Source organism: Anoplolepis gracilipes, chromosome 1, assembly GCF_047496725.1.
Source record: "Anoplolepis gracilipes chromosome 1, ASM4749672v1, whole genome shotgun sequence".
NCBI classification, from domain to species: domain Eukaryota; kingdom Metazoa; phylum Arthropoda; class Insecta; order Hymenoptera; family Formicidae; genus Anoplolepis; species Anoplolepis gracilipes.
The window spans coordinates 7,492,153-7,517,362 of record NC_132970.1 but is presented as its reverse complement, the minus strand read 5'-3'; the positions used below and the strand labels follow the sequence as shown (position 1 = coordinate 7,517,362).

The 25,210-nt window shown below is 30.6% G+C and overlaps 3 protein-coding genes across 6 annotated transcripts in view; 2 read left to right on the top strand and 1 right to left on the bottom strand.

Moving 5' to 3' along the window:
- Window positions 1–25,210, bottom strand: part of Csn7 (COP9 signalosome subunit 7) — a 92,427-nt gene that overhangs the window by 8,018 nt on the left and 59,199 nt on the right. The gene's annotated exons all lie outside the window — the stretch shown is intronic.
- The window catches only part of LOC140668557 (uncharacterized), a 138,061-nt gene that overhangs the window by 60,133 nt on the left and 52,718 nt on the right, over window positions 1–25,210 (top strand). The window lies entirely within an intron of this gene.
- LOC140668664 (uncharacterized) lies at window positions 6,629–14,369 on the top strand. The gene is made up of 2 exons (XM_072897882.1): window positions 6,629–7,125; window positions 11,544–14,369. Exon 2 carries the CDS (start codon window positions 11,897–11,899, stop codon window positions 12,572–12,574), a length of 678 nt encoding a protein of 225 aa, XP_072753983.1. The 5' UTR covers window positions 6,629–7,125; window positions 11,544–11,896; the 3' UTR covers window positions 12,575–14,369.

The window sequence follows — 25,210 nt, the reverse complement described above, 5'->3', positions numbered from 1 at the left end:
TTTGCAAAAAATATTACCTTGAATTAACACATTCGCTTGCTTTTGGGAGCAATATGTAGAATCATTTGAAATTCAAAATAAGCAGTCGCTGCATGCAGTAAAAATTTCTCCGCGCCAAACTCGACAAAAGTTACCCTGTAAGAAAAGTGACACGCCACGAGCTCATGATAACACCCGAGAAATTAAAGTCGTTGTATTATTCAACGGATGGCACACCAGAGCAATGCAGACTATCTTCGCTGCGCAGAATAGGAATTCTCTATTCAACTCTCATATTTAATCTTGACTCAGGTTAATAACTGGTGCCGGTGAACGCAACGTACCGCTGCGAGCTTACGTTCTACCAGCTGACATCAACTCGTTGATATTCACAGTAGTAGTAATCGCTTTTATTGATACTTTCACGGAAGAGAGAACTTAAGCGGCTTATATAGGCGTGAATAGATGATCCGCGCATAATGTTTACTCAAAACGAGACCGTGAGATCTCGCCAAAAATCATCGACATAAAAGCAAATTTATCCAATGTTAAACATTTAGATGTTAAATCATAAATTTAGATATAGATTTAAATATTTTTTTTACTATTAGAAAGAAATTTTTTAATTTGCGTCATTTATATTTGATATTTTCGATAAAATTGTCACATCCACTTTCTCATTTGTTCACAGATATAATGCCGTAGAATTATTCAGCATTTATAGAATATTTTTTTATGACCATTCATATAAACATATAGTTTTAAATATTTATACGTTAATGATAAATATTTAAAGTAAAAATGTGACAACAAAAGATAAAGATTAATACTTTGTATAAATCGTTTCAGCAATAAAGCCCTTACCATAAATCTTATAACATAATATACGTATATATGCACACAATTGTTTAATTCAATTATCATATAGACGTGTGAGATTTAATGTAATAAAGTTACACACACAATATCATATAAATTACATAACAAAAACACTTTGCGATAAAATCACGCGATTCCACGCAAAATACGCGCATCTAATTTCATATTATAATTAATATATAGATGAAAGTTATTAAAGATAACTGTAACCGGATTGATTCAACATGTTTGCGGTATGAGCGGATAATCTATCTTTAAGCCAATAGGTCTTTATAATCTGTGTTAATTAATATTGTATGCCGAATTTCCCATTGAGAATGTCACGAATACTGGGGTCTGTAATTATTATTGCATTCGATACGGTCGAACTCTATATATATATATAGAACGGATCGCGAAATTGCGACAACGCGATTATTACGTGAGATATTAACCGCATCATACTTGAAACTCACAGTATATCGTTAATAATATTGTACATAAAAACTTTATTTTAACATATTGCTTTAACATTATATTTTGTGTGCTTTGCTCTAATATTGCTTTAATAAAAATATAAATAATTATAAAATTAATGTTAATAAATATATTGAAAAATGGAAAAATCTTGACGACTTTTATATTATATTTATATCCCAATAATTATTGCAACACTATTAAAGACTTAGAAACGGAAATTATTAAAAACAAAGACAATACGATTTAAAAATATTTTTCAACGCGTTACTCAACCGAAACACTCCAGTAGAAGATAATGATAAAATCGCAGCAACCGCATGGAAGTGACAACTTTCATATCATTCATATCTTAGTAATTACTGCAAGAAAGCTATTAAATTATGCAAAGTATGTTCTTAAAACTTACGAAAACAAATTACTTTTCTTATATATGTTTAATTTAATATAAAAAAAGGTATAATCATCACCCCTCTTTTAATTCAACCGTGGCAAAAACGCGCTTATGCAGGCTTCCTGCCGAATTGTGTATTCGTGAGTACCGGAATTCATATCTAATGGGCGCATGGCGAACGACGTCGTACCCCGTTGTCATTAAAACACGGACGTTTTTGCGTTCGGACTGCACGCGAGCTCTCGAGATAACGTTACTCCTAGTAGCGAACACCGCAATTTGTCACGACTTGCTTCCCCAACGAGCGATTTAAAAACAACATTTTTCAACGTACAGTTCAGCCGAGGCACTACTGTAGGAGATAATGGCAAAATCGAAGCAATACCCTGTACCGCACGGAAGTAAGCGGTATAATAACGATTTTATGAAAGTTTAATCGAACTGGAATATCTCCACCGGCGAATGGTATTCTCGTTTCTCGGGAAAAATTCACTCGTGCGCAAGAATGACGAAGAATCTGTGAAGTTGTAGCTACCCATTGAAAAGTTAATTTCTATAAATATGAAACGATAATACGGATAACAGTGCCGTGCGCCAATTGAGAAATAATTAATGTATCTATTACGATATTGCGAAAAAGTTTATAAAGATGAAGAAATGTGTGTGTGTGTGTGTGTGTAATATATAAATATATAAAGCAAACTCTTTTAATCTCTAATGAATCTTTAATATTAAGAAGCTTTAAACTTCTTTACTTTGGCAAAATTTTGAAAAGGCGACAGACCGAGAAAAAGAAAGAGAGAAAGAGAGAGAGAGAGAGAGAGGAGAAAGAGTTAAAATCGCAGCTGTTTGATGTAAATTTTGAATATTGTCAGACTTCTCCAGAAATGCTAATAAACGCGGTCCCCTTTTCTCCCACTAGTCCCGAGTTGTTGATCAATGTTACGAGAAAGCTACGCTGTAGTGAAATATTTAAACGCGCGCTCGCGGCCGATATATTGGAACATCAAACGTGCTCTTGCTTCCTTTGTGTGAGAACGCCAACATTGTGTAATATACCCCCTTATATATATCAGCTATTTTTCGAAACTTTTATCACATGCGTCATCACTTTTAGAGAATATCCGAGAAACACTATCTTGACATTACCAAAAATCATTTATCAAGCAAATGGCATACAATACCATTGTAAATATCACATCTGTTGATATTTCCCACGTGTATCGCGAAAACGTATTCGGAGTCAATTTGCAAGACAAGTTGTCCTTGCAACGATAATTTATAAAATTAATTATATCTTTATCTTATAAATATTTATATTTATGAGATTGCGACGCAGCGAAGAAATGCATAATGTTTGCATTAAAAATTTAAAATTCACGTTAACGGCATTGTTAGCAATTCAATCGATAAACTTTTCTCCGTTATAAATTCATTATAGGAGAGGATCATATTATGGCGCATAGCTTCACAAATAAAAACCGCAGGATTCATTAACTAGCTAGCGCATAACGAGATTTAACCTGCAGCTTCCGTAAATTGGTGCGGTATACATAATAAGGGCTTTTTTGCTAGGTTTAGTTTTGCTGGGTTTAGTTTTAGCCACGGATATTTACCAAAGTGCTTGTCACAAGCACTTTTCTCATAATTTTTATTTCATTATCAAAGGCGATGCAAAGAATCCCATATGACTAGAACAAAGGAACGAAAGATCCATATCAGAATAAATGTGCATTAGGTGACTATGCACGAAGAAAGCATGTAACTAAAAGTTACACATGTGCGCTGTATATGCATGCGGTTATATAGTGTGCATTGCAATAAAAAATATAACTTGATAAAAGTAAAAATTAGTAACATAAATTTGAATATTATCTTTAGGAAAAATGTAAAAGCATGTGAGGACAGTTCAATTAATGCAACATTAAAGTAATATATTTTTTAATATAGAAAAATTTTGATAAATTCGATAAAATATAGCATATTATTTTGCTCGTTTTCGTGGCATGAAAATTCAAGAGAATAAGACTGCAGAAAATCTATGTTTAATGCAGCACTATTTAGAATAGAATTATTCTCTTCTTTTATTATTATTCATTTTGAACACATCAAAATTATATTCAAAATGAATGATAATGGGAAAAGAGAATAATTTTCGAAATAAAGAGTCATTTCTCATGCTCGTTATGTTAACGTCCAAGAATCTAAATCACTTCGTGACTCGGTGAAAGCTAATCCGAGGGGCAAAGCTTTAGATATTCTTAACAAATCACAGCCGATTGCACGGTTGCGACCCGGCATTTAACGAACTTATCTCGGCTCGCCTCAAGAGAATTGATCACCAAGATATAAGACTTCCGGCACGAATTTCCGAAGCCACCTCGGTTAGCTCCGGCTACGTAATCTCATAAGTAACTGCACAAAAACACGCCTAATCCATTTTCCGCGGCCATGATGTACTAAGCACGTGATCGCTATCGTTCTTCTCCGTTTTGCAACGCTGTTCAATGCACATTCGCAACTTTATAGATTTTACAAATGGCTAGCGCATTGTTTTATTTCCGTTTACTCTTTGCTCATACGCTCCGTCAGCAAGCGGAATTAAATGACATGCCAAAAAAGTCGTTCAATCTTTTTTGATAAAAACATGATGGTAACGCATACATCAATTTCTGTTTGCATACAGCAGGCTGCACACTGTAATCAAACTGCAATGTATATATCGTATAATCCCTTGCGAGATTTTAGTTACGTTTCTTTTTTTTTATCCGTCTTTTTTTCACCGAGTTTCAACGTTATATGTAAAGACCGAAGGCTTTTTCCAATTTTTTGTCCAATTTTCCATACGATTTTAATAGCATCTATCTTTAGAGGACAAACTTATTCTCAAATATCACATGCAAATCTCATACACTAACTATTATATATCATACGATTCTACACCCTATTCTATGCATGTATTTTTTTTTTGCATGTATTTTGCATTTGTACAGTGTAACAGATTAGTGAACTATTACGCGTCGCGCAAGCAACTTCCGTACGAAATTTTGGGGCATAACTCCGCGTGAAACAGATGTTGTGCATTTGTAGAAATTGCTCCCAATTTCTCGATAAATTAATCGTGAAATTGGTAGAGCGCCAGATCGGACTAGTACAGACACTATTGGTTGTCGTATAGTTTTAGCGTCGCTCACCGAAAATTAAACCACATGGTAAATTTGAATACTGTAGGAACGATCCCGATATCAGCGACATGTTGATTCACGCGACGAACTCTAGGATATTCTATGTACGAATTGATACATTAAGCAGATATGATAAAATCGCAATAAATTAATTTGTCTCTTAGCAATTAATACGTTTCTAATGAAATAGCCGAATAACCTTCTCTTCGCGATTGGGACTCTCACTTGTCTCCTCTCCAATTACTGTCCCTAATTATCGTCGATTGTATCTCGTTACACAGCTCGAACTTCATGTAATCGTATCTTGTACAATCAAGAGAGTGATGTGAGAGTTTCGATTTCGCAAAGGATTCTAGACATTACCTAGGTATGGCAAGATAAAACTTATTGCGCGGTTATTGCGATCGATGTGGTCACGATCCAATTTGACAAAAGCGTTCGTGACGCTTTTTTCTAATAAATAAATTATTTAGAAATGCTCGAAAACAGAGGCTTGAAGACTGCAGATTTGTTAAAATAATAAAATTAATCGATTGACAAATTTTGTTGCGGCTTATCCTATTTTAAACAGAATTGTATACTTAATTTCAAATCAGCATGATGGTTAACTTGCATACTGTTCTTAACAATATAAACTTAATTTTTTATACGAATTATAGGTAGTACATTGGAGAACCAAATCATATATCAATAAAATGGTAAAATGTTCGACACGTATTGCAATGCAGAATAATAATAGAATTTCTGTTGTGCTAATGTGTCGAAATTATTCGCATAATGGATAAATCATGAGAAAAATATGCTCATGTTTTTTTTGATCATTTGCATAAAAATATCGTTGCATGGAAGCCAAATAACTGATAATACAGGAAAATAAAAAATAAACAACATGAAAAAAAAAACATTTCTTTAAATGCAGCTAACGATGACGTAAGCATTGATGGGTGCAAGATAGTTTGCTTCCGTTATAATAGCACTGCATGCACATAATAGCATTTATATTATGATAACACTTATGCAGCATCATGTACGCTAATTAACCGCGCTATTTTAACCGGGTAAGACTATTCACATAATATCTCATAAAATACAAAGTTTTGATAAGATACTTTAAAACATATATAATTTATTATTTAACGAGAAAGAAAGAAAAAAGAGAAGAAGAGGGTAATAAAGATAAAATTATTAAAACTTAATTGTATTCATCATTCATATATATATATATATATATATATATATATATATATATAAAATAAACAGAAATATATTTAAATATATTCGAAAAAATTTATCATAAATATATAGCAGAATATTCTTTTATATTTTTATCACATTTATATATTATTTTCAAACTTTTGAATGTACTAAAAATCTCTTTAAACTCAATAAAAAACATACATTTCTTTTATTAATATAACATTTCTTTTATAAATACTATTCAAATGCTATTTAAATTTTAATCAAATAATATTATTATTTTCAACAATTTAGATCAAAATATTGCATGAAGACATCAAGCAACTATTTACTCGTTTGATATAAATTACTGCAGATCATTATCTGAGACGGCAGAAGAGAGGAGTCTTTAAGATACAGAAGAGAAAGAACTTACGAGAAAATGGTGAAAGGAGAGGGGACGAGAGGGTAGGAGAAGAGGATGGTAGGAGGGTTGATACGATTCGAGGAGGGTAGCGTTGATGCAGTCGAACCAGCCAGTCAGTGGCTGCTACGGCACAGTAGCGCGCGCGCGTGTTCCTTTTCGAAACAGGCCTAAGCATTTTCGCGATAAAACGTCAATTTTTATCGGAAGATATGACATAAAGTTCGCTTCCATCGACACGACAGTGACTCTATAGATAATTGCCGTCTCGACTCGCCGATGGGATTTCTCATTTCTCGCCGTTCGCGATTTCGACTTGTCAATGGTGATCCGCATGGCATTCAAGTGACGAAAAAAACAAAAACTTTTTGTAAAATATTTTGAAATTCGTAAAAGTTTCGCGCGCGTAAAAGTCAAGTAATGTGGACAGTAAAGTGTATATAAAAATAACTGTTACCGTTATAAAATAAAACTTCAAACAAAGATAATAAGTAGATGAACATTAACTAAGAAAAAATTACTTTTAAAAATGAAAGATCCTTTTGAGTAAAATCAAGTTCTCGGGCTTGCGATTCGATTGCACATTTATCATACGTTTGTGACATCGATGATTTATCGCTTTGTGGGATTAGGTATACTGCTATTGATCGCCTATTATAAAATGTTCTGTATTATTCGAACATATTTTATCCAAATTCATTCGGAAAATTATCTATAAAAAAGAATAAAAGTGTGTAAAAATGTAAGAGTTAAATAAGAGAAAAAAACAATGAAATCGCTTCTTTGTACCGTATTTACATATATATATGAGTAAAAATCATTTACTTAAATGTTTAAATGCAGACTGTCTTTTTCAGCGATTTTTCGAATCGCGTATCTATGGAATTCTTATTTATGAAGCTATAAAATTTTCGCGTATTGAATGGTTCTTTTGTATTACCGAGACAAAAAATAAGTTTTTCATTAATTTTTTCAAAAACAAAGAGAAAGAATAATGACGAGATGAAATCGATTTTCGAGCTTGGGGTTCTCGCTCGATCAAGCGATAAAAGATGAAATCAAGTTTATACATAGCTCTTTATACGTACTCTTTCAATCCAGCTTGTTTAAGTTCGATATAATAAAATGTCGTGCGCGAACAATAATACCCTACACCTGGAAATTCAATTATAAATAAGAAATATTATTTTAGAAGTAATGAGAATCATGTCACATGTATAATGTGCAAACATTCCTTTTCCATTAGCGTTATACTTTGTGAGTTTAAGTTACTCTATTGTAAGTAACACACACTACACCGACATATTTCACGTCTACAACAAAAATTACATTAAAATGACTGTAGCAATTTTATTTTTCATGTAAGTTGTTGAATAATTCAGAACAAGTTTTCGATATTATCGTTCCCACGTAATCTCAAATAAATTACTCTCCTAATCACCTTGACTAAGATATAATCTAACTTTCTTGCATAAAAACATCATTAAAAATTTTGACTTCGTAAAACGAACAGTAGAAATTGCGATGTTCGGCTAAGTAAACTTTTTGTCTTATTCTCTCCAAGAACTTTAGGAAATAGGATCTGAAATCTTATTGAGGCTTGAGTAATTTATAATAATGTTTGAGTAAGATGGAGATAGATAGAGTCTATTATACCTTACATACACCCCTGAATTATATTGCGCGGTCGCTTTGTGACACGTTTAATGCGAGTTCGATGAAGATGCTTGCAGCATTTTGGCCCAATTCGGTTCATAAATGGGTGGTTTTGCAATTATCATTAATTCTACTGCTTAATTAGGTACAGTGTAGTTGGCACTTTGAAAATTATCATGGAAAATTATCATAAACTATCCCCTATTAAATATTTTACTTATTTAAACCAAACCAATCAACAGGCATGTAATGAAATTGTAAATGATTAATTCAAAAATAAATAATAAATAATAAATAATAAATAATAAATAATAAATAATAAATAATAAATAATAATTTCTAGTCAAAGTGCATTACAAAATAGTCAATTAGTTAAAATGTTTCATATAGATAGTTCAAGAAAATTTAATTATGCAACATTACCCATACACACGACTATGAGAAATATGCATATCATAATTGATATATTGCATATTAGTAGTCATACATATGTTTAATAATTGTATGTAAACAAGTTAAATTAAGTTACGTTAATTATACTACAAATATGGATCTCCCTTTCTCTCTCTCTCTCTCTCTCTCTCTCTCTCTCTCTCTCTCTCTCTCTCTCTCTCTCTCTCTCTCTTATTCTCTCTAAAAAAAGCCTTTGTATATTATATCGACTACTATAAAATAGGAATAATCACAAACCTATCTAATAAAAATATAAGAAAACGATAGAAATAAAATTATTATATATCAATTTATTTCTTTAGAGGCGTTTATTTAATAAGTGCTTTACAAGATATTAATGAAATTATTAAATTTTGTCATCAACGATTACTGATCTCATGATACCGATTTGTTCGTGATTGCATAGCAAACCAACAACGAAAACCAATTGATTCAACGAACCGATGCTTCGCAATCAGCGTAAATTTAGCATTCAACGAAAAACGATGCACCATTAATAAACGGGCGAGATGCTCGTATTGCCGTCAACGAAATCGACTATTTTGTACGCTTCAATATCACTATAGAATCGTTATCGTTATTTATTAGTTTGTATCATGTTCACACAGTTAAAAACGGCGCTAAATATTACTGAATTTTCAGGTTATAAATAAAATCACTTGCACACGATATTATCAAATAGGATTAAAAAGGCAAAAAAAAATTAATGTAGTCGTGTAACTCGTAAATTTACAATTAATATTCATTGTTGTCGTTTCAATACATCAAGAAAACACAAATAAAAACTTTTAGTTGGAAATATATCGATAGTACATTAATTATATTGCTATACAAAGATAAAAAAGATTACACCATTCGTGAAACTCGTAACCACAATATTTTGAATAACGTTATCGTAATAATATTGCTATTATATTATTACACAATATAATGCCAAAATTATGAAAATTTGTGTTGAAGCAATTATGTTAAAGCAATTAAAACAAATATATGAAAATTATATAACAAATTTTGCTCTTCTTTTTTCTTAATCAATGTATGTCTTTATAAAAACAATATTAAACTTAAACTTAAAATTAAAGTGTAAATTTTAGAATTTAAAATGCAAATTTTCAAATTTTACCTTTACTAAGATGTTATTAAATTCAATTTGCGAAAATATATTTTGGACATTTAAATTGTGTGCAAGCATATGAAATTTCTACTAAAGAAAATTCATCCGTGAAAAATTGTGCTTTTCCGATACGATGCAGTTCCTGTTTTTGACAGCCGTCATCCTTTTCTTGTCTCTTCGTTATACACATATATAGTATACTGGCTATGTACGGAACGGTGAGCAACAGGTCGTCTAGAAATGACACTTGGTCGTACTTATATCGAACGGTCACGCGTGGATATATAAAGCATTTTCAATGAATCAGAACGCACGTCAGCGTGCAGAAAGAAATTGCACAAGAGCATGGTTCCGATGCGATGCGGAATCGACGTCGAAACTTGCGTCTGGAGCTTGTGCCGCGCAACAGGTACATACCCATATTCCGCAATAACGAATTACAGCCGATCTCGATTCGACATCCGGCAAGGATGTTCGGAAAGTTTGCCAAAAACTATGTAACTTCCGGACGAAACTGTGTCGAAGTTTTTAATTACACGAAGCTATGGAAGTCGTTATCGATGTGCGACCGCACGTCCGCGCATCTGCAATTTCTCGACCATGCAACGTGGCGCTTCGTGACCGAGCAATTTAAACTTGCGGCTTGCACGATACCACCTGCGGGTTCGAAGCTCGGGAGACGTATCGAAATATTCGATAGCAGTTCTTGCAAATCTGACGGTGTTGAATAACTATCGTTTGAAATACGAATAACGCTTGGTTGCATATATGTATGAATACTGTCTGTAACATCTGTTGTCCGTTCGTCTCTTATTGTTTGCACTTGTAATATACAAGAAAAAAGGCAGAGAATCGTTAACGAGTTCAAAAATTTTTTTTTGTCGCAACTTGATATATCACTGTACTACACTATAGTATCAACATACAAAACATTTTTTCGATAAAACGAGCATTGATCATAGTCATCCGTAAAATATCTGGCTTAATAGCCGATTGAACACGTTAAAAAAAAAGTGAAAAAGTATAAGTTAGATAATAGGTAATAAATATTATTTTTTTGGGTGTCAAACGCGAGCGAGAGAAAAAGAAAGAGGAATGATATAAGTCATGGTGAAAATAATGGCGAAATTCAGGTCGACGATAAATCCGTTCCGATTCTTATGCGTAAATGATGCAGCTCAAATCGAAAAACGTTTCAACGTGTAAGCGCGTTAATGCGCTATACATTTCGTGCGTCGCGTAAAAGTAATGTTGAAAAATTATAGTAGCGTAAAGGTCGCACGTAAAATTGCATGAAAAATAGGAGGATGTAACATCGAGAAAGGGAGGTCCTACGTATATAATAAATGCAAACGGAAGATCACGCGCAGTTTTACAGCGACACGTATGTTGCAGCTGTATGTACGTACTACCAAGACCTGCTGTTACATTACTAGTGGCATATATCATAGTATAGTATATCTTCCCTCACACAAGACACACTATTATACATTATATTACACTTTCTGTGTGTAGCTCGCAAAATCCATATATCTTAATTATTGAAGGGCTCGTAAATTGCACTCATTTAGAATCGCGTATTAATTTTAAATAATCATTGATATTTTTTTTTGAAGAAATATGTCTTTGTTAGGTCAGAGCATCTTTAATTGAATATATTCAAATAGATATAACTTAACATCGTTGTTGAGTATAATATAATAAAATTTGAATGGTTTTTTAATATCCAAAAAATATTTATGAGAAGCGTTTCACTGTTATATATATGTAAATTATGCATTTCTATTTCACAACAATATCTGTCATATCTCAACTAATATTTTAAAGTGTCGTCAGATTAAAAACAGGAAGGCACAACGTATTCAAGCTGTGATTTAGTGTCTGCTTACCTTTGACATATACGTTATGTATACAAAATATGGAAACCGGGATCAATCGAATCTACCCAAAATCCGCGCTGACACATCTTCTCGTCGATTGTGCGCGAGACATCTGCTCTTCCGCTCGAGGCTCGCCCCTTCATATTGGTAAGGAAGAGTACCGACGTAAATCATCGTGAATTTCAAAGCCCCAGGCGGACGAGGGAAAGCCGCGGCAACACCGAAATCGTACAATCACGTTCAAGCCGGAAATCCGCGAGAGACTAGCAACAAGCAACATAACTTCTCGATTATGACGTCATGAAGTTTCTGCTCCTGGCGTTATTGAGCTGCATCTGCTCGGCCGACGATCGACGCTCGAAGTCTACTAAACAATGGGCCAAAGAGATCGACGTTATGAAGGTCGAGAATATTTCGCGCGTGCAATCCCAGATACACGACTTGAACTACTTAAACGAATACACGGACTCGTTGACGGACATCGTAAGGCTACGTCACTACAATCACGATCGCGCGAGTATACTCTATGGTCAATTTCGCAGCAACGATTTAGAGCTACGTCATCCAATCAGACATGGACGTCGTCAATTTCGATCAATGGAGACAAACAATCAGATTGTTTGGCCGGTGAAGAAGGAAGCGGTGGTCGAAGGTGATCTCGTGCTGGGTGGTCTGATGATGGTCCACGAGAGGGAGGACACTGTCACATGCGGGCCTGTGATGCCTCAAGGAGGCGTACAAGCATTGGAGGCCATGCTCTATACGTTAGATATCCTCAATAAGCAAGAAATCATGCCGGGGGTCAAAATCGGAGCGCATATACTCGATGACTGCGACAAAGATACGTACGGTCTCGAGATGGCAGTGGATTTCATCAAGGGTATGTACATGCTGAAACTTGACGACGAGCTTCTACCAGTAACGTTATACTGTTCTTCTGATATTCTATCTTTCCAATATTATATTACTCTTCTATGAAAAATGAGATAGCAAGTTAATGAAAACACTGCGTTTTTTTATGTTTACTTTTTTTAATTTTTACATTATTGTTTTTTTTAATCCAACAAAATCGTATGTAACAGTCAAACTAGAATTCATTGTTCTTATCTCTTATTGGCAAGATTAAGTAAATTATTATATACGTACAGATTCAATAAATGACAATTGTCTTTATCAAATATTGTTTAATAAATGAATAAATAAATTTATTCATTTGCACTTTTATAACGTCCTAATTAAGACTCAAAAGAAGGTAAAAACTCTTCATAAAAAGCCGATATGTGACACAATAATATGTTCTTATCGAAATTGATGTTTGATGTTAACCACACATATTATTAGTACATTATTGCCAAAGTGGTATTCAACAGAGTCGTTCGCGCACCATTGTGTCGTAACACGACATAATGTCGATAATGACGTTCAATAACGGGTTGCTAATATAATACCGCGCGATAAGCTCTCTCTTCGATGTATTGACTATTCACGACAAAATAAGACGTATTGGAATAACTTCGTACAAAAATGTATGGTATATCACAAATTCGTGCAACGAATTTAAACGTATATTTTCTAACTCGGATCATGTTATATATTTCATTGTGCATAAAATACATATAGATTTTCAGAAGCTACTAGAAACAGATTCAAAATACAGCAGAACAAAGTTGAATACATATATAATGTGTAAAGTTTTAATCTGATTAACACAGTTGAGTAAATTACGTGTCGATTCCCAAAACGTTATGTTTCCAGAGTTTACTTGAAAACATAAAATGTTTATTATATGTATATCACAATAAACGCAGAGCAATATATCTTTAGAAAACTGTTTAAAAAAAACAGAATTGTTAAGTATTTCTTTTTTTTTAATTATAACTTGATTTACACGGCTAGGTAGGAAAGATTACCGCGTTTTTGTAACATGAGCGGTAATTAGACTATAAATTCGCGCTCTGTTTCATGAAACTATAATCTCCTTTTATCCGTATCGCATATTGCTGTAGCAAAAAATGGCACATTGCATATCGTATGAATATTCTACTTACCGCTAACGGCAGTCCAAGTAAAATTAACTTAATACAGGTACTGAATATTTAGTCAGCGGTCTTTACGTAATCATAGCGAGCGATTCTTTAAAATTCTCTCTTTCCGAGATAAATTTAAAATAAAATCCCACGCTCGCGGTCTTCCAAACCGGGGTAGTTTCCCTCTTTTCGCGGAGAGAAAAGAAGAACGTAACTTCCCTAGAATGATATAAGAATGCCTACTAAAAAATCAACCGGTTGGAAGCGAGTAGCAACCATTCGTTCATTTTAAGCGGCGGAGGAGCAAGGCCGAGGGTTCGGTTTATGAATTTCAATGCAACTATGAAAAATAAAACGACATCTTCCGTGAAAGGACGTGGGAACTTTGTTATTGAGAACGATAAAACTGGGTTATTCAAACGTTCGATTCCTTTTGATATAAAAATCATATATAATTTGTCAAAAAGTGATTTCGTAAAAAATATATAAAATTCAAATTATAGCAAACACGGCGTACATTTCATAGATAGATGTTAGGTTGATGCGCAAAAGGTTGCAGTGCAGTTTGAAAAACTAGCTTAAAAGGTGCGCAGAAAGCACTATTTCAACCTTAATGCGTGATATATACACTGGCCGCCATTAGCTTTATTTTATGGCTCCCTGTGTACATTTACTTTTCCATGCTGCTCATTAATTATTTTTCTTCAGTATATCCTCACGCTGACGCATATTCTTAATTCTACACTCCCGTTCCACTTTCCGTGGTAATCAAAAACTTAGAATCTTGTTGCCATGTTTAACCCGAAAAGGATAAAAAAGCCACATCAATTGCTTTCACATACAGATTTTTTTTATGACAATCTAACAATAATACGGAAAGCGATAAAATTATAAGACTTATTAATTAATTTTCAGCCAAAATTATGAGCCTTTATTAATTTAGTAATTATAAAGTAAAAGTTATGTAGATTTGTTGGAGAAAACATCTTTCTGAAACAAAATTGTTATAAAATTAAAAGATTATATATTATTATTAAATTATGTATATCTATTCTTTTATAAATTTGTTTTATATATATATTTTTTTATCCAGTATATATATTATTTTTGACAAATTATCTTAGATATATCATATTATAGTGTACGAAAACACTAATGAATTCTTAATTAATTTTTTGTTACTATTAAATGCTATTTATGATGAGTCATCGCAAATCGATAGACAATTTTGTATCGTGAGTTAATTTAATGAATTATTATCTCTTTCTATTTTTAATTAAACAATAAATCTCATCAACCAACGAATCGTCTTTTAAAACAACAAAATTGAAAATTTTGAAAATGTTTACTCGAATGTCGTTAGCATCTTTTTAGTCTTTAAATTAGCACATATATATATATATATATATTATGCTAGCGCTTACATTTGCTAATTATTAAAATATGCAAGAGAAATTTTAATGTGAAAAAACTCTCATATTAAAATTCCTCTCGCATATGTTAAGAGCAATAATTTTACAATAAACGTGTAAAAAAATTTTGGTTCAATAACTATAAGTAAATGCAAATAAAAGTAATAAAATTTTTTTCTAAACAATAGTATTTTTAACACATATATAGTGGCAAAGGTATCATTAAAGTACTAAGTGAATTATTAAAATAATTTAAAGTATTTAGTTATTTTAACCTGACAATTTGACATTTTTAATTTCGACTTATTCAATATTTATATTTTATCATAGTTTTACAGTTTCTAAGCAAATTCTTGCGTCAAAGTAAAATGATTGATAACATTCATTCGTTGCTAATGAGATATCGAATAAATTCAGCCAAACCTTTTGATCATGTTACACGTAAAAATAGAAAGGTACTCACGAGCGTCTCGACATGCTTCCGATTAAAACCATTCTATTAAATTCAAAGTATGCATTCATACTCCATTTTTTAAAGCACTTTAACTCTTCTTGTTAATTGACAGTATGACACTTTCCTCTCATTTTATTAAAACACATATGTGTTTTATTAAAACATATACATGTATTTGAGAGAATATATCAGCCATCGCAATTTGCATAAACATGCGTTTATTGTATGTACAGACTTTCCAAAAAAAAACGAAAAATCTATCTTATATACAAAATATGAAATACATACATATGACATCAAAATGTTCATTGAAACGCTAATTCAGAAGAGTAAATTAACTTTATAACTATTTACGATTCATGTAAGCGATCAAAAGTTTGATGCATACGGTCGCGGATAACACGATGTATATACTTATACATTATTCATGTAGCAGACATCAATATGACACCAACATTTCTTCTCTAAGCTGCATTTGTAATTAATATTGTATTTTATACATATATTGCCTAATATAAAAAATATCAACTATATATATATTATAGTAAAGAATGACTTAATTAATTTAAATACGAATTAATTATTATTATTAATTTGATAAATATATTTAAAATAAATATAAAAATTAACTTAGTAAACTTATTTCCGTTATAATTAATCGAAACTGATTTGAAATTAATTACAAATGAATGTATATTAAACTAATTAAATTATAACGTATATTAACATTAAATATTAAACTAACAATAAATAAATTATAACGTGTGCAAGTTATAATTTTTATGCAATATTAAAAATACATATTAGTATTATTGTATATTTGTACAGTGTAATTATAAATGTAAAACACATAAATTAAACTACTACTAAAAATTAGCTGTAAATTCGCCCATTTCCTTCGCTACAATGAAAAAAATTAGAATCTATTATCTACTATCTTCATGATCTTCGTTATTAAATTTTGTTATAAAACGACTTGGCACGACTCCATTATACGGGCATTATAATCTCAACGTTAATAATTATGGTGTGAAAACGTATGCCCATGGCATATTAACCGTATAAATTTGAAGCAGATCCAGGATTATACAAGCGCGAGTTATAAAGTTGCCACAACCGGATTCATATCATGGAAACTTTACACTGCTGTCAAGAGGAAATCGTTGCCCTTGCTACATCTTATCCTCGCAATAACTTTGAGGACCGCGAAATTTTCTCCGATGTTTCGTCCGTCGTTCTGTGCCACGAGTTTCAAGTTTTGAGTTTCAATGTGTACTTTGTTGTTGTGGGAAAACAAATTATTGTCACCAATTATATACGTCATGGGGACACAAAACTTTTAAAATGATAATTTCGACAGTCCTGTCTCGAAATCACAGCAGTATCACTTTTCACCGAAGTTAAAATCCGTGATGTTTGTGTGTGTGTGTGTGTGTGTGTGTGTGTGTGTTGTGCGTGTGTGTGTTGTGCGTGTGTGTGTTGTGCGTGTGTGTGTTGTGCGTGCGTGCGTGCGTGCGTGCGTGCGCGTGTGTGTGTGTGTGTGCGTGTGTGTGTGCGTGTGTGTGTGCGTGTGTGTGTGCGTGCGTGTGTGCGTGCGTGCGTGCGCGCGCGCTATGTTGTATTTAATCTTTTATGAAATTGCAAAATGTTATATTCGCGAGTAAGAAAAGTCTCCTTAATTCTAGCATACTTTTCGAAAGTTTAAAAGATTTCATAGATTAGCTTGCTATTAAAACAAAATTATTTATATGACACATATTGAAAAGAATTTCATAAAAAATTTTATTTAAATGTTTATTGTAAAAAGAGAACTAGAATATTTTATGGATAAAAAATAAAGACAAAAAATTTCAAAAGCATTTATGTATATTCAAATATTTTTTCAGTGTTATATTCGTGTTATATACATATATACATATATATACAGAAGCATTTATTTATTATTTTATTTTTATCTTATCCTTTTGAGTTTTATCATTGCATATATAAAATAAATATGCAATTCAACATCAATAAAGATAAATGTAAAACAGTGAAATTGAAATAGATAAGAAATGAGATCACATTTTGTAATCTTAAATGTCCTAAAGTCACAAGTTAGAAAATAGCATCCTTTGTCACTAAAATTTATCATTTTTTATCTTCGCTGAACAAGACGACCGCACGTACTTGATGGCCTTTGACATTCGTTCACGTTAAATATTTGATCGCATAAATTTTTGTGACCCGCATAACGGTTCATAATCACGATAGGCGTCGACAAATGAGATAGGGAGAAATCGATGATAATAAATAATTCGACGTTAGTAATTCGTTATATATTCCACCTCTCCTCCTGTCAGTAATGTACAATAGATAAAACAATATAAAACGAAGTGAATATACGTTATAATTAAATCACTTAATAAATACAATTCATATATTTTTTCATAAATAATGAATATTAATAAATTAAATAAGTATGTATGAATAAATTAAACAGAAAAAATAAAATTTTTATTCTTTACAGCTACCATTTTGTCAATTTTTTCCTATATTAATTTTCAAAGTTTACATAATAATTATAATATTTACATAGGTACATAAAAAATGTATGTATACAAGAAAATTATTTTAGATTATTGATTCATTTTAAACTCTTTAGAACTTATAATTCATAGCAAAATTGAGAACAAAAGTCTATATTTATAATTTTATATATATATTCCCTAATATATGTATGTATTCTAATTTGTATATATGTGTATTTTTTGCACATGTGTGTTTTTAATTTTTGTGAAATGTGTTGCATTATATGATATAAAAATTGAAATTTTGTGCCGAATTTTTTATCGTACATTATAAGCCGTACATTAAAATAAGCTAATTATTATTGCGTAATTATTATTTACTTAAAAAATGTGCTTCACCACTTTTTCATTTAGATCTGACTTACGTTGTTCTATAACGCATGAAGTTATTTTTAGCATTTTAGACTAAAATAATATTTGAATTTGATTAGAACAAAAAAAAATTATAAAATTAAATCAAATTTTTTCATGAAATATAATACATTCTTACAATGGTAATTATTCATCAAAATATATTTATTCATATTTATTCTTGATAACATTTGATAAAAATGAAAACATTTCAATATATGTATAACTTCCATTCAATATTTGTATTTATAAAGCGTCCGTTTTTTATTATTGTAAAAATTTATCCTATTTTATCTGACTGTATTCAGCAATAAGATAACAAAAATATGTTTGATTTGAGAAAAAGGAAATAAAAGAAAGAGAGAGAAAGAGTGAAAAAGGAAAAAGGAGATAACATAGACAGATTACGGCGTTTACTTCAACCATCCACTTCTTCCTCCCCCTCCCTCTCCTCCTCCTCTCTCTTTCTCACTGAATCAAGGAAAATGCAGTTTAAACTTGCTAGTGAAATATGTGTGCAGTTTCAGAGGACATTCCAAGATGGCACCGAAAGAAGCTTTCGCTTTATTTTATCAATTCAACCCTCGGGGGTTGGCCGCATCGCGGAAAAGCGGTGTCAGTGTAGCTGATATTTCGCACATGAGACCATTGAGCAATTAACTCACACATAGAAAAATCAACACATATTGTTTGTTTACTGCAAAAAAAGCAATAAATATGTAGCTAATATATCTTTTTAGTGTTTAAATTATGTGAATAAAAACGCTAAAAATTCTATATTACTAAAAAATTATGTACATGCTACCTAATAAAACTAATTATAGTTCCTAGAAAAATATATCTATATAAATATTTTTTTTTATAATACTATTAATATATAACTGATTAATAGTAACGTAATAATATTAATACAATTCAAAATTAAAATTAAACGTATCAATACATATCAATATACTTTAAAAAATATGCAGAAAGAAAAAAAGAGACGCGAAAAATCATAAATAATTAAAAATTCTGACGATAGTTTAAATTACTGTCAATAGTTTAAATAAATTCGTTCTGGCTATTAAACAAAATAAAATACTTCAGAATAAACTGAAACACCAAGTTCACATAGCGTTTTACTTTGTTCTGTAATATTTGATATGGCGTGGATGTATCAGTATTTTTATATTTTATTATTAATTTAAAATAATTACACATTTTAATTAAAAAATTCCTATTAAAGAATATAATCAACAATATATCCATCTGCACATGTCGTTCTGATAAAACATTCGTGTTTTATTGCATTCAGCATGATAAAAAACACCTTAGATACAAATTAAATTCGTACTTATTTGAAACGAATTTACCAGTTTCAGCGGATAAAATGTCCTGATAAACATGCGCCGGTAACTAGAAAAACTACTATCTACAATAGTATCTCATCTGAAAGGAACGTGGTGAAATTGTAGTCCGTGCGACGCGTGTACCAACGTTCCAGCAGTTATTCGATGCCCACGGAATTGCTTCCGCTTCAGGAGATATGCGCGTTATCTCCATGAGCGGATGGTATTGCAAAAAAATAGCATTTTCCGGTCCAGGGAAAAAGGGTGAACAAAGTGCTGAACTACAATATATAGCAATTACATAAAAATATACGGATATACCGTATACGTATATATATACGTGATTTGTAGGAGTTGTTAGATTTTAAGATATTTTACAGTTTATTTTTTTGTGTTACGGTTTTGATGCATTAAATAGTATATCCCCGGAAAACAGTTTCAATTGTACCTGAGGGGATAGCTAACAATGTTTCGTTAAATACCGGCAAAAATCGATTTTACTTTGCTTGTCGCGCGGCGTGACAACCGTTCATGTGTTTTTCGAAAAATTGCAATAGAAAAATTGAGGTTGACATCGTTGAAAATGTAACTTATTCTGTAGGTGTTATTTTACACTGCGCAGTTAGTAGGTTACACAATCCAATATTCTGAATAAAAAAAAGAAATCTTTTTTTTTTCAATTAAATTGTTTGAAATATGAATTGAAGACTATAATGATAAAAATTTTAAATTACCCAATAGTGGATATTTAAATATATGAGATTTTGCGATCAATAAATGTATTATTCGCTTGAAAAAGAATAATTTTGATTGCATTATATACATTATAGTTATAATAAATAATTTATTATAATAGAATCGATTCATACGTACTGATGTGATTATAAAAGATTATAAAAAACGCTCATTTAAGAAAATAATGAGAGTAAAAGATCAATCGTTCTGTTTGTGAGTTCGAATTAATCGAGTTCGAATTAATCTTACACACCGATATAAGACTCTGGTGGAATTAAAACCCTGAGCTATTCTCTAACTATTTGAAGTTTTTCTCACTTGATGCCAAAACAAGAAACCGGTTGAAATGCATTCATAAGATGTATGATTTAAACCATCCTCATGAAATTTTATTTCAAAAGTTTATTCGCGAGCATTTCATGTTGATAACGAGAAAACTATCTACGACTAGAAAACGGAACAACAGACACGTAGCACTAAGTGTAGAAAAGTAGAAACATGATAAACTACAGAAATTTTCTCTCCTATGTACTCCTATATAGTCTTTATTAAAACGAGCACGCAATCTGCTTTAACGTCACGAAAATGTGCTGCTCCTAACGCATCGTACATTCAATACATAGTTCGCGAGTCTGTCGAACATTATCATTAATAAGGAATAATATGCGAATCACCAAGGTTTTCAAGATTGCTTTACAGTAATACCTCATTACAGTAATACCTCATTACAGTAGTATCATTGAATATTTTATTTTATATTTCAAAACAAGAAAATATCAACTTCTTTTTATATACTGCGTGTCGTTAAAAAATAAACATTTTTCCATATGATTTCTCATGAAAAGTTCGTTCTTATTATTTACTAGATTTTATATATGTATATCTGTCGGCGGATTCAGATGAAATAATGCAATGTTTTAAAAAAGAAAATATAATCAATGAAATTAAATAAAAGATGCTCGTTAGTTTTCTCAGTCCCTTGAGTTGTGTGAACAAAAAACAAAAAAAGAGAAAGAAAAACGTGCTTTACTTTGAAGAGTTACCCTAGAAACGAGACATTTCTCGTGTGACGTCTCAAGCCTCAGTAGGCTCTCTTTTCTATTATCTCATTGTTGTACAGGTTTTCTTTTATTAACAGGGTCAATATCGAAATCTTAAAGTACGTCAAACTGAAGAAAATAGAACGAAACTGAGGAAATAGAAAATGTATTTTTATTTTCGAAAAAATGTCATTTTCTGTCTCTTAATGACTCAAAAGTTTTATGTAGGATAATAAAATATTTTCAATTACATAACATATAGTATAATAATTTCTCACATCATTAAATGAAGAGTAGATTAAAAATATACAATATCACAGAACAATCTTTTTAATTGTAAATATCATTTTTAATTAAAAAAAAGCAGAAGTCTCAATAAAGTATTTCTTTTGCTTGACTTTATATATTTTAAAAAAGTTTGATCTTTCTTATATATATTAAATTTTATGTATATAAATTTAAGTAATTATATGTTTACATGTATTATATATTTATATATTGTTAATTAATATACGTATACATATTATATTATATTATACGTATACATATTATATTATAAATAATATATTTAATAATATATATATTATCTCTCTCTCTTTCTCTTTTCTTTCTTAATTTAGAGAATTTATACATATCTAAAAAAATTAACTGAGTGTTTAAGTTTAAAATTTGAATAATTTGAAAACACAAAAAAGCACAAAAATTAAATATTTTTCTTTACTTATATTTATTTCATTGTAATAAGAGAAAGTAAAAAGATTTTGAAAATAAAATTTAAACAATTTAAAATTTAAATAATAATGTAAGTCTTGTACTATTATTGCATCTAATTTTTAATTCTGAATTATAATTTGAACAATTTTCAGTTTTAGTTAATCGGATACGAAATAAATAAAAGGAGCGCTGTAGAAATTATGGTCACTACTTTACTATTTAATTTTGTTGAATAAAAATAGAATACAAAAATTAAATAATTTTGCATATTACATCTCACGATATATAATTTTGTTGAATAAATAGGAACAAAATGTTTAATATTAGATGCAGCTACGTTAATACAACATAACTTTATGTAATGTATTTAAATGTTTACGGAAAACAACTCAGTATTAAAAACTGATAAATAATCTTCCCTATCTAAAATTGATAAATAGTCCTCTTCTTTCTATATATTCTTATACCTATCTATACAAATAAAAAAATTACATCAAATTTGTTTACCGTTATCTAAAATAATTATTCTATATATAAATTTAATTCTATAATTCATTTATATCCTTTTAATCTAAAAATTAATATTGTTTCTCTTTCTCTTCCCTCCTTCACTCTCTCTCTCTCTCTCTCTCACACGTGACTGATATAATTAAAATAATTACACAAATTTATGCATTTAATTTTGCAATGTATTAGTAAATTAGAAGAGAAATGTTTAGAAATGTTTTAAAATGTAGAACTCGTGATCATAACCAACAAATTGGAAGATATCTCCTTTAATTTCTTATTATACTCAAGAGACGCGAGACTCGGAATCTAGTCTGCTTCGTTCGCGTTTTCGACAGCTGCTTGAATGGTCGAGGCTTTTTCGATGCAGAACGTTTTAAGAACCGACCCGATCCTCAAAATACAAGAGAAGCCACTTTCTCGAGCGAAATTCTCAAGGAAGTGTTTAAATTCACCGTTTGGAATTATCTTACGATAGAAAGTGCATGGTCATGCTGACGTTAACATTATTTAAATATTAACAGAACAAGTTATTATTTGTTCCAAACTTGATTCATATTATGAAGAAACAAATTTGATCTATAAAATATAAGAATAAATAAATAAATAAATATGCATGTGTGTGTGTGTGTGTGTGTGTGTGTGTGTGTGTGTGTGTGTGTGTGTGTGTGTGTGTGTGTGTGTGTGTGTGTGTGTGTGTGTGTGTGTGTGTGTGTGTGTGTGTGTGTGTGTGTGTGTGTGTGTGTGTGTGTGTGTGTGTGTGTGTGTGTGTGTGTGTGTGTGTGTGTGTGTGTGTGTGTGTGTGTATATATATATATATATATATATATAAATATGTATAAAATTATACATATGCATATATGCAGTAATTTATTTCACTAGTGACAAATAATAAATTAAGTAAATTATAAATTACTTCATGATTATACTTTGCCGTCGCTCAACGTCTCTCTGAGTCTTCTATTCTTCTCTTGTTCATATATACATACATACATACGTATATATGTGTATAATTTTAATATACACATATAATTTATATTTTTATATTTTATAAATCAAATTCTTTTCTTCACAATATGAATCAAATTTGGAGCAAGTAATGACTTGTCCTGTTAATTCTTAAATAATGTTAACGTCAGCATGACTGCGCACTTTCTACCGTAAGATAATTACAAACAATGAATTTTAACAATTCCTTCAGAATTTCGCTCGAGAAAGTGCTTTTCTTGTATTTTGAGGATTAATAAATGAAAATCAAATTTTTTATATAAAAAATAATCTAAATAACTATTAATCTTAAGCAGTAAAATAGAAACATTTTATATAAATTTATATATATATATATAAAGCAGTTATTTATTATATTTTATTAAATATTTTCTTAAATAATTTATGTATTTTCTAATCCTTAAAATATACTAAAATACATATAATAAAGAATACTTGTTGTATAAATTGTATTAAAAATTAAATAAAATAGATTACTATTGCGCAAAGATAAAGGATCAATTAATTTCACTAGTAACAAATAATAAATTAAGTAAATTATAAATTGCTTACCTCATAGTTACTCTGCCGTCGCTCGATATTTCCTTGAGTCTCCTGTTTCTCTCTTGTTCATCTTTTGCTATTCATTACATGATATTAACTTGCGAAAACGTGATTAATAATGATCACATGCGTTAATAAACAATGTCAAATATAATGAATTGCCGGTATTTTGCATGATACTCCTGATATTAATCTCTCGCTTATGTATTTTATTTACTTTATTATAACAATCTCAGCACCTAAATAAACTGACTGTGCAGATATGTATGATAGGATGTTTGTATGGACGATGAGCACATTCCTTCCAAAACTTTTATAATCAATTGATTCAAATATTACTAAATGTTCATTTAGTAATTACTTAGATGAGACAGCTTGTAATAATTTAAAAAAAAATTATTATTGTAACAAAAGAACAAAATGAGAACAAACGAGAACTAAAATGGTACAAAGCTACTGATCGGCATTCGAAAATTGCACAGCCTAAAATTCGCCATTTATCGCAATGTTCTAAAACTAAAGAATAAAATACGTTCGGAATTTAGAGTGCTATTTTATTTGGTATTTTATGACGTTTTATGACGCAAGAGTAAAAATAAATAAAATTAAAAATATATATATTTACAATGTATGTGAACATATTTTTGCTGTGCCGCATATTTGAGCGATAAATTTCGATTGAATAAATTAAGAAAAATATATATGCGTTTTTTAGCTAATCATCAATTTACAAATACTGAATTTTCGTTTACAAATATGTATTAAAGTGTACGAGAGTATTTTATAACTAACTAATTAAAATATACTAAAATATTAATTAATCACGTGAAATAATTATTACTAATTATAAAAATCATAAAATATTCTTAGGAAGATAATACGTTAACACAGACATTCGCGAAACTATTGATGAAACCTTTTT

Bases quoted from the DNA above. Each gene is read 5' to 3' on its own strand.
- LOC140668664 (XM_072897882.1), top strand. From the start codon at position 11,897: ATGAAGTTTCTGCTCCTGGCGTTATTGAGCTGCATCTGCTCGGCCGAC.